This window comes from Excalfactoria chinensis, chromosome 21 (genome assembly GCF_039878825.1).
Source record: "Excalfactoria chinensis isolate bCotChi1 chromosome 21, bCotChi1.hap2, whole genome shotgun sequence".
NCBI lineage: Eukaryota > Metazoa > Chordata > Aves > Galliformes > Phasianidae > Excalfactoria > Excalfactoria chinensis.
In genome coordinates this window covers 120,646-130,426 of record NC_092845.1, presented here as the reverse complement: position 1 = coordinate 130,426, position 9,781 = coordinate 120,646, and the positions used below count along the sequence as shown (strand labels likewise).

At 50.6% G+C, this 9,781-nt stretch overlaps 1 protein-coding gene across 1 annotated transcript; it reads left to right on the top strand.

Moving 5' to 3' along the window:
* Positions 1-705: 705 nt before the first annotated feature.
* LOC140261339 (olfactory receptor 14J1-like) lies at positions 706-1,641 on the top strand. The gene has a single exon (XM_072354645.1). The coding sequence runs from the start codon at positions 706-708 to the stop codon at positions 1,639-1,641; it is 936 nt and encodes a 311-aa protein (XP_072210746.1).
* The last annotated feature ends 8,140 nt before the right edge of the window (positions 1,642-9,781 follow it).

Genomic DNA, 9,781 nt, shown 5'->3' with positions numbered 1-9,781 from the left:
CTGTGCCCCAGGGGCTGTGTGCCAGCTATGGGACTCTGCCACTTGTCAGAATCAGCACTCAACTTGCCTGAGGAGCCTCATTTGCAAGAGGAGAGCCAAGGTAGGAATTTTCTATTTTTTTTTTTTTTTAAATTTTTTTTTTTTTTTTTTTTTTTTTTTTTAAGGAAGGGGAAAGGATTAGAAGCAGAAATCTAAAATGGGCTGTAAATATAAACACAGCTCTGAGACTCCCAAATTCTTCTTCAGTCAATTGCTTGTTTTGTGAACTGCTGCATGTGATGTGTTTTTATCCTCTCCTTTCATGGAGAGGAACCTTTTCAAGGGTGGAACTAATAGAAATTATCATTTTTTGTTGACAAGAATAATGCACTTATAATGCAAATAGGCAGGTTTCCTGAACAGAAAGTGAAGGGCACACAGGTTGGGAATGAGGGCTTTAGGAGCAGTGAGGGTAGAGATATGAGACACGAAACAGAAATCCTGCGAGATGGGATAAGATTAGAAGATGAGAGGAAGGTTAAAGCTTCATATGCTTCTTCTGCTTATAGAATGTTGAACTTCATGAAAGTAAATTCACGTTGTGGTGCTAAATGAACGCTGACATAGGAGAATGAAAACATTTCATAGTACAGTGTGTCCGAGAATGGTCTGGACTTGTCATTATCTTCTGCACTCTGAGCAGGACTCCAAGCCCAGGATCAGCAGATGTCCAACAGCAGCTCCATCAGCGAGTTCCTCCTGCTGCCGTTGGCAGACACGCGGCAGCTGCAGCTCCTGCACTTCTGGCTCTTGCTGGGCATCTACCTGGCTGCCCTCCTGGGCAACGGCCTCATCAGCACAGCCGTAGCCTGCGACCAGCGCCTGCATACCCCCATGTACTTCTTCCTGCTCAACCTGGCCCTCCTCGACCTGGGCTGCATCTCCACCACTCTCCCCAAAGCCATGGCCAACGCCCTCTGGGAAACCAGGGCCATCTCCTACGCAGGATGTGCTGCACAGCTCTTTTTCTTTCTCTTCTTTGTCTCAGCAGAGTGTTCCCTTCTCACCATCATGTCCTATGACCGCTACGTTGCCATCTGCAAGCCCCTGCACTACGGGACTCTGATGGACAGCAGAGCTTGTGCCACCATGGCAGCAGCTGCCTGGGGCGCTGGGGGTCTCCATTCCCTGCTGCACAGTTCCAATACATTTTCACTGCCTCTCTGCCAAGGCAATGTTGTCAACCAGTTTTTCTGTGAAATCCCCCAGATCCTCAAGCTCTCCTGCTCAGCCTCCTACCTCAGGGAAGTTTTTTTTCTCATTTTTAGTGCCATTTTATTCTTTGTCTGCTTTGTTTTCATAGTTGTGTCCTATGTGCAGATCTTCCTTGCCGTGCTGAGGATGCCCTCTGAGCAGGGACGGCACAAAGCCTTCTCCACGTGCCTCCCTCACCTGGCTGTTGTCTCCCTGTTTCTATTTTCTGGCTTTTTTGCCTACCTGAAACCCTTCTCCATTTCCTCCCCACTCCTGGATCTGTCAGTGGCACTTCTGTACTCAGTGCTTCCTCCAACACTGAACCCTATTATCTACAGCATGAGGAACAGGGAGATCAAGGATGCTCTCAGCAAGGTGTTGCAATACGCACTATTCCATTTTCCATAAAGTGCACATCTTCCTCACACGATTCCCATTGATGGTTCTTTATGTTTTATGCATATTTGATTGTTTGATTGTGTGTGATATAGCAACTTGCAAAAAAAATGTTATTGAACTTATAAATAAAATTTTATTTCACTTCTTTCCCACCAAATTTCCATTTTCTCACTCCAAGAGCTCATATAAACATGGAACCAGATTCCTTGAATAGGTTAAAAGATTCCTAAAAAGCTTTCAAAGTAGACTTTTCCTTAGCTCTTCTCTCTTCCTACCTTGTCTCAGTCTGGGGGAGGCTTAGCCACAGACAGCAGCACAACATGCTCTTTTCAATCCTGCTCTATTTCCACTGCCACAGTGCTCTCAAGTCCTTGTATTTGTACAGGCCTGAAGGTCTTGTGTGTCTCACAACAGTCCTGTTGTCTCTACAGCAGCACTCCAGTGCTGCAGTCAGTAGCCAGCAATACGAATGGCTGTGTCAGAGCTGGTCTCATTGCTGGCACTGCCATAACAAGAGGGCCCCTTCAGAGCAGGGCCAGAGAACTGGAGGCCTCTTCCAAAGCTGGTGTAAGGAATACACCTCAGGAGCTGCTCCCTGAGAAGATCTCGAGATCTGCTGCTGCTCTTCACTGAGTGATGGGGACAGTTTCAAACATCCCAAAGAGATCTGTAAGGGACTCAGGGCAGTGCTGTGGTTTAGAATTTGTGGTCTGTGGTAAAGATATAAAGAAAAGGATTATAAATATGATATATGCATATATACATATATGATATTTATAGTATATTTTCACAAGTACATAATATAGGTAGTTGCTAACATATATGCATAGATACCAATAGATATGCATATCTGTTTGCAAGTCCAGGACCTGTTGCAGGGGTTTTAACAACAGCAGGGTTCACTGCAGCAACTGGAGTGGCTTTTGGGCTGTTGCAGGTGTTGCAGCAGCTGCAAAGCTCATAGTCGGAGCTGAAATCACCACAGAACCTGTCACTGAAGTTGGAGCAGCACTGGGCTCATTGGAGGGTTTGAAGTGACCATCCTGTCCATCCTGGCAAAGTGCAAAAATTCCCTTGGGTGGAATTTGTTTCATTTTCTTATAGCAATACTTGGAACAGCTACAGGACCTGTAGCAGCAGTGACTGCAGAGCTCATTAGGAGGGGTGGAGTGACAGCGGGATCTGTCCCAGAGCTTGGAGCAACCACAGGGCATGTAGCAAAACCTTGGAGCTGCTGCATTGTCTGTGCCAGGAGTTGCAGAGGCTGCTGCACTGTCAGCAGATCCAGCTCTCTTCCTCTTGAGGATGCTGAAGAGTGTTGAACACAGCTCAGTAGGTGTGGGCCAGGTCCTGGCACACTGCAGTCATTCGTGCCTCTTGGGGATTACCAGGCCCACAGCAGACCTTCCCCCAGTATTCTGCCAGTTTCTCAGGATCCTGCAGTTGCTTGGAGATGAAGTTCCAATGCCCTGGGGGTGCCCACTGCTCCAGGCAGCTGCCCAGACTGTCCCACATCCCCTGCCATGCAGAGCCTTCTCACCTTGGGGCAGAACTCTCAGTGATATTCTTGAATAATTGTTTAACCTCAATCATAGAATCACAGAATCACCAAGGTTGGAAAACGATCATCCAGTCCAACCGTTCACCTATTACCAATAGCTCCGACTAAACCATGTCCCCTAACTCAATATTCAATCGTTCCTTGAACACCTCCAGTGTCGGTGACTCCACCACCTCCCTGGGCAGTCCATTCCAGTGCCTGACCACCCTTTCTGAACATTAATACTTTCTAATGTGCAGCCTGAATCTCCCCTGCTGCAGCTTGAAACCATTCCCTCTAGTCCTATCACTAATGACATGAGAGAAGAGGCCAACCCCCAGCTCACCACAACCTCCCTTCAGGAAGTTATAGAGAGCAATGAGGTCTCCCCTGAGCCTCCTCTTCTCCAGGCTGAACATTCCCAGCTCTCTCAGCCGCTCCTCATAAGGCCCGATTGTGCTCCAGACCCCTCACCAGCTTTGTTGCCCTCCTCTGAACACGTTCCAGGGCCTCGATGTTTTTCCTGCAGTGAGGGGCCCAAAACTGGACACAGTCCTTGAGATGCGGCCTCACCACAGCTGAGCACATGGAGACAATCACCTCTCTGCTCCTGCTGGCAACACTGTTTCTGATGCAAGCCAGGACGCCTTTGGCCTTCATGGCCACCTGGGCGCACTGTTATCTCATGTTCAGCCAGGCAGCAGTCAGTACCCCCAGGTCCATTTCCTCTATACAGTCTTCCAGCCACTCCGCCCCAAGTCTGTAGCATCACCCAGGATTGTTGTAGCCAAAGTGCAGGACCCGGCATTTGGTCTTGTTAAACCTCATCCCATGGGCTTCAGCCCAGCTCTCCAGCCTGTCCAGATCCCTCTGTAGGGCTTCGCTACCCCCAGGCAGATCCACACTCCCAGCCAATTTGGTGTCATCTGCGAACTTACTGAGGGTGCACTCAATGCCCTCATCCAGGTCATCAATAAAGATATTGAAGAGGACAGGCCCCAGCACCGACCCCTGGGGAACACCACTCTTGACCACTTCATGTCCCCATATCGCCACTGTCTTCATTTCTCCATATCTTCGTATCCCCGTGATGTCCCCGTAGCACCACGATGTCCCCACAGTCCTTGTCCCCATTGGCCTCCCACCTCTCAGCATCCCCACACGCCACGTTCCTGGGGCCGGAAGGGATCAGCCTCTCACCTGGTGCCTCACAGGACTCCGGCAGAACTACCTGCACCGCCTTGCGGAGGGGCGTCGGGGAGGGGAGAGCTCACCTGCTGGAGTTGTGCGCCCGGCCGGCAGGCTGCAGCGCGGCTGGGTGAGGCTCAGAGCTGACAGGCCTTTCCCCCCGACCCTGAGGGTTCGTACAGCAGAGCTTCTGCCCGGAGGGGCCACATCCATCCAGCACGGCAGGCTTCGGCTGGTCAGTGTACGAGGCAGGGAAAGCTGGCAGGCTGCGGCCCTGGGGCAGGCAGAGGAAGTCCCGGTGCAGGTGACATCACCCGGGCTGCTGGAACCTGTGTGTTGTCACGCTGCGTTTCCATGACGATGGCGGGCCCGACCCAAGGGGAGCTTTGCTGCCATCTTTGGTACCCGGTTCAGCCTGTGGCAGGGGGAGCTGGGCAGACACTCTTGCCAAAGAGGCCTGTGGTTCACCCACGTTGACTTGTGCCTCCTTGAACCCTGGCCAGGCTCTGGGAAGAAAGCCAAGAGGAGAAAGAGGGCACCGGCTGTTCCCCTGACCTGCTACGTAGATTGGTTTGTTCAGTGGTGGAAAGGCTGGACCTGCTTGCAGCGGCTCTGGATGCCTCACCCGTGGGATGGATGCATTGCTGTACAAGTTCCCGATGGCTGGGAGAGGTTCTCCAGATCCTCACTGCAAATTGGAGCACCCCGGTGAGTGTGGATCTGGGTGATGGGAAAGGGTTGGGTCAACGGGTGACCTATCTTAAGCACTGAGCTCATGTAGCAGTGATTGGGCCCACTGCCTCACTTATTTACTTTACTGCTAAGCTTACCTTTTGACTATAGACACTGCTTTACTTTTTGTGTTATTTTGTCATGTATTTTTTGTGTCATTTTGTAATGGGCAGTAAAAGAAGCCTATCCCTACGTTGGTGTCTTTGTCCTTGCTGTTGACCCCCTGGATTGGCACAACATCATTAGCAGATGCTGGGCACATTAACTTGGACTTCAGGAACGTGACTTGAAAGGCCAGCATCAGGAGTGTCTCCTTTGGAGAGAGAGACAGAGATTTCAGCTTCTTGAGCCTGGAGAACAGAAGGCTCTGGGGAAACCACGGGGCTGCTTTTCAGTACACAGGGCCTGAACGTGAGGGCAAGAGGGCAGTGCGCTGGGACAGACAGACACACCAGTAGGGTTATGTAGAGCTGAGTCCATTTATTGCCCGAAAAGCCGTACTTTTATAGCAGACAGATGAGGGTGTCAGAAAATCACACACACTAATTGGAAGAAAGCTACTGCAGTAACAACCATGAAACCCTCCTTCAAAGCCACGAGCCATCCATTCTTTTCCTAGAGGCGTCCTTGGTTCTCATGCTGTTTATCCTGCTCTGCAGCTGCTGCTCTGTGAAGTCCTTCTTGCATTCCCACACCACAGTGGCTGTGGATGATAGGACTTCAACCTGGAGAGCTGCCCTGAGCTACTTTTTGGCACATGCGGGGGCTTCACTCTGCCCTGTGGTGAGAACGGGGAGAGCAAAGGGAGAAATGGGTTATTTTTTTCTGGCCCTTGGGAATGGGTCCCAGGCTTAACCCCTGAGCTGTAAATCCCCAGGCTCTTCTCTAGCAAGGGGATGCTGGGAAATACTGAGCGGAGCTGATTGTATCGCAGGGACCACAGAGTTTTCCAAGGCTTTCCAGAGATCCACGTCTCACCCCGCTGCCCTTTGGGAGTGGGGAGGGCGGAGGGCAGTGACCCCATGCTCTTGATGATCATGGCTTTTACTGCCCTTAAAGTACACGTTCGTCAGCCTTGCTGTTGTTTCCCCGTGCAGGGAGTCCTGGTTCCAGGACTCGGGATCTTTGCTGCGGTGCAAGAGCAATTCCACAGCAAAGAAGTGTCCATTCCAGTTCGAAGACCCATCTTCCAGATGGACATTGGGGTGCTGTGGCTGCAGGACCTCCAGTACCCCACCGACATCATCCCTGGTGAGAAGGCAGCAGCCACCTTCCCCCTCCCTGCCCGTATCCAGCCAGGTGTGCTCTCCCTGCTCTTTGGAAATGGTGGGAAGGCTCCATCCAGAAGGACCTGGGTGGGCTTGGAAAGTGACAAGAAGCCAATGAGGTTCAATAAGCCAAGTACAAGATGTTGCGCTTGACCCAGAGCAACCCTAGATATGAAACATAAAATCCTAGAATCCTAGAACCATAGAATCCTAGAATCAAAGAACAGTAGAATCGTCGAGTCATAGAATCATAGAATCATAGAATTGTGGAATTGTGGAATCATAGAATGGGCTGTGGTGAAAAGAACCTTGAAGATCATCTTGTTTCAAACTCCCTGCTATGTGCAGGGTTTCCAACCACCAGGCCAGGCAGCCCAGAGCCACATCCAGCCTGGCCTTGAAAGCATCCAGTGATGGGGCATCTACAAGCACCCTGGGCAACCTGTTCCAGTGATTTGTCTTGTGGATGTTGCCATCCCATTTGATAAAGAGCTTGTGCTTCAGTTTCTTAGTGCACCTTCATAGAATACTGGCATCCTCATTGACTTAATGAATTAACTTATTCTTTGCAGCAGCTTTTAAACAGTTCATCTCTCTTCTCCTGATGGACAAAACTACACAGAACTACTCCAAATACACCCAAGTGTGGACTATCCACTCTGATGTCTGAGTACCCGAGAGGCAGATGCAGAGAACTCTCTCCACTCTTTGCAAGACACACAAGTCCACAAAACAAACTGGTGCTTGTGTTCAAGCCTTTGGAAACTTCCTCATTTATCACCTTGAGGACACTTGGGCCAAAACTGGCCTACAGTGCTTCCAGACACCTTTAACCTGTCAGCAATTCTAGGAAGTGAACGTAACCTTCAGAGTTACAGCTGTACAAGGCTGCATGACTGAACCTGTGCCAGTCTGCACTGAGCTGGAATATATGCTATTAGCCCAAAGGGCGCTGCCAAAATCACAAAGCACTGCTACAAAATATGACCAGGTGGGATGAGATTTTCTGGGGCAGGTATGATTTGGAAATGCTTGCATGCTGGGTTACCTGAACACTGGCACGGATTGACCAAAGAGGTTGCAGTCTCTCCATCCTTGGAGCACCCAGAAAGCCCTCTGGACACAGTGCTGGGCAACCACCTCAAAGGGGCCTCAAACGGAACAGGGCTTGGGCCACTCTGATCCACAGTTTCCTTCCAATCTCAACCACTCTGGATCCTGTGACACAACTCTTCCTTTCATACATAAGTGTAACAGTGCTCACAGATACTCTCACATTTGCTTGTGGTAACACACAAAGTACTAAAATGACTGGGAGGACACTACCCAGGGTTGTGTGGCTTCCAGACCCTCTGATGCCTGAATGGAAATGAGCGTTCACACATCAAAAGAGGATGAAGGGGTGGACAGCAGGCTCCAGAGAGACCCAGGGTTGGGGGAACCAAGCAGGTAGCAGCCCAGAGACTGGGCAGGGCATCTGAGGGCTCACAGAGGGCTCACCCACCACTCCAGAAGCCGTGTCTGTATCTGTGCCCAAGGATGGGTATTCATGACTATGCACAGACCACTGTTGTAGTTGCAGTGCGTGTGAAAGTGCAACTGCCGCTTGGGCAGTTGGTTTGTGTGTGATCAGCTGCATCCTTTTGTGCACATGGGTGAGTTTGTATGAGATACCGGTGTTGTGTGCACATGTGCATTTGCTTCTTTGCACAAATGTTTTGGAAATTCTGTGGGAAGCTTTTTCTGACTGCAGATGCAACAACAACTGCACTTGGTCATAGGGCTGAGGGACCTTTCTTCTGAGCCTCTGTGTATGTGTGAAGTGCACCAGGATGCCTGGTTCCCTCTGCATCCGCACAGGGCCTCAAGCTGGCAGTGTTAGTAGCAGACCAAGCAGGCTGTGATGCCCTTGGGGTGATTCCATGCAATCTGTGCTGTGCGGTGTGGGAAGCAGAGCCAGCTGGGTTGAGATCACTGCTGCTACTCTCCCTGTGTTTGATGGCAGTGGCAGGTGCTCAGAAGGGCTAGGGGGAAATTTCCAAGAACATCAGAGTTTTCCATCCTGTTTCCTAGGTGCAGCTGAAAGTCCTTCCTAGAGGGTAACACGAATCCCTCTCCACCTTCCTTCCTTTTGCATTCAGGTCTCCCATTGAATCCCAAAGTAACTGCAGACTCCTTGTTTGTCTAGGGACATCTTATAGATTTGTCACAATCCTTACATGTGACACCGCTTGAGGCAACCTTTCAATTTATGGGGCTCTAGTCACTCTGGGTACGTGATGCCCCTGGAGACCTTCTATACTATCCTGACAACTCTACATCCTTCCTGTGCAAGTTTTCCTTTGCCCTGTCACATATGGAACAGGGACAGGGATGAACCTCAGTGACCATTGGTATGGGAACCGCCGAGTCGTGGCCTGAACCTCAGATTGACCACCAGAGGTGAGCACTGAGTCGGCCCTGGGAGCACAGGTGAAGGCATTTCAGCTGTGTGACCGGGAGCTGCACCTCTCCTGGAGCCCATTTAAGGGCTGACTGCGATTGGGAAGGATCTCTGTCTGGAGATTGCTCCTCTTGGAGTTTTCCCTGCGAGCCTACCCAGGTGAACATTTTTCATTGACTTCTGATTATCCCTTCTGCCCACACCACTATTTTTGTTGATATACACCATTCAGCATTGTAACCAGAGGGCAACAGGCTACTCCTAAATCCATTCCCAGTCTCTTACAGCTCACGGTACAACAACGACCATTTTCTCTCCCTCATCTATGCAGCAGCAGTGCTTTTGGGGTGCAGCTGACCAGCCTCATTCTTGGCACCAGCTGAGGAAGAAGAGCCAAGGTGTCAGGCAGTGCACTGCAGAGATGCAGTTTAATTAAGCAATACTAAGGGACGTGACCTGGTGTTTGAAACACCCTCAAGTCTTAACTGAGCTGCTTCTTTCCTCCGCAGCATTTGAGAAATGGAATAAATCTTCAGGCTTCCCTCTGTTCTCGCTGTAAGCACAAGTCACTGCTCAGAGGCAGAATTTCCTCACTGTCCCTTAGGGAAGAGTCAGTCTGCTCAGCCCATCAGACTTGTTCCTCCCTGCCCCGTGGCACCCCTTGCTCAGCTGGAGGGTGGCTGCACCCAGCAGCCGCTCTGGGAAAGAACCAGGGCTGTGCAGTTTCAGTGTCCAACTCCTCTCTCTCAGCCCAGCTGAAGGGAGGAGAAGGAAAGGGACACAGAGAGGCTTCTCATTCATGTGGCTGAGCAGGGGCTCCCAACCTGCAGAAAGGGCACAAAGGATGTGAGCACTGTTAGTCCTTGTGAGGAACACTGTGGTGAATCCACCTGCAGAAAACACAGAGGTTCCCTTTAGGAACAAAGAAATCACTCTGCCCTTGCTCCTGACTCTTGTCCCTGCCTCCACCTGCAGGGC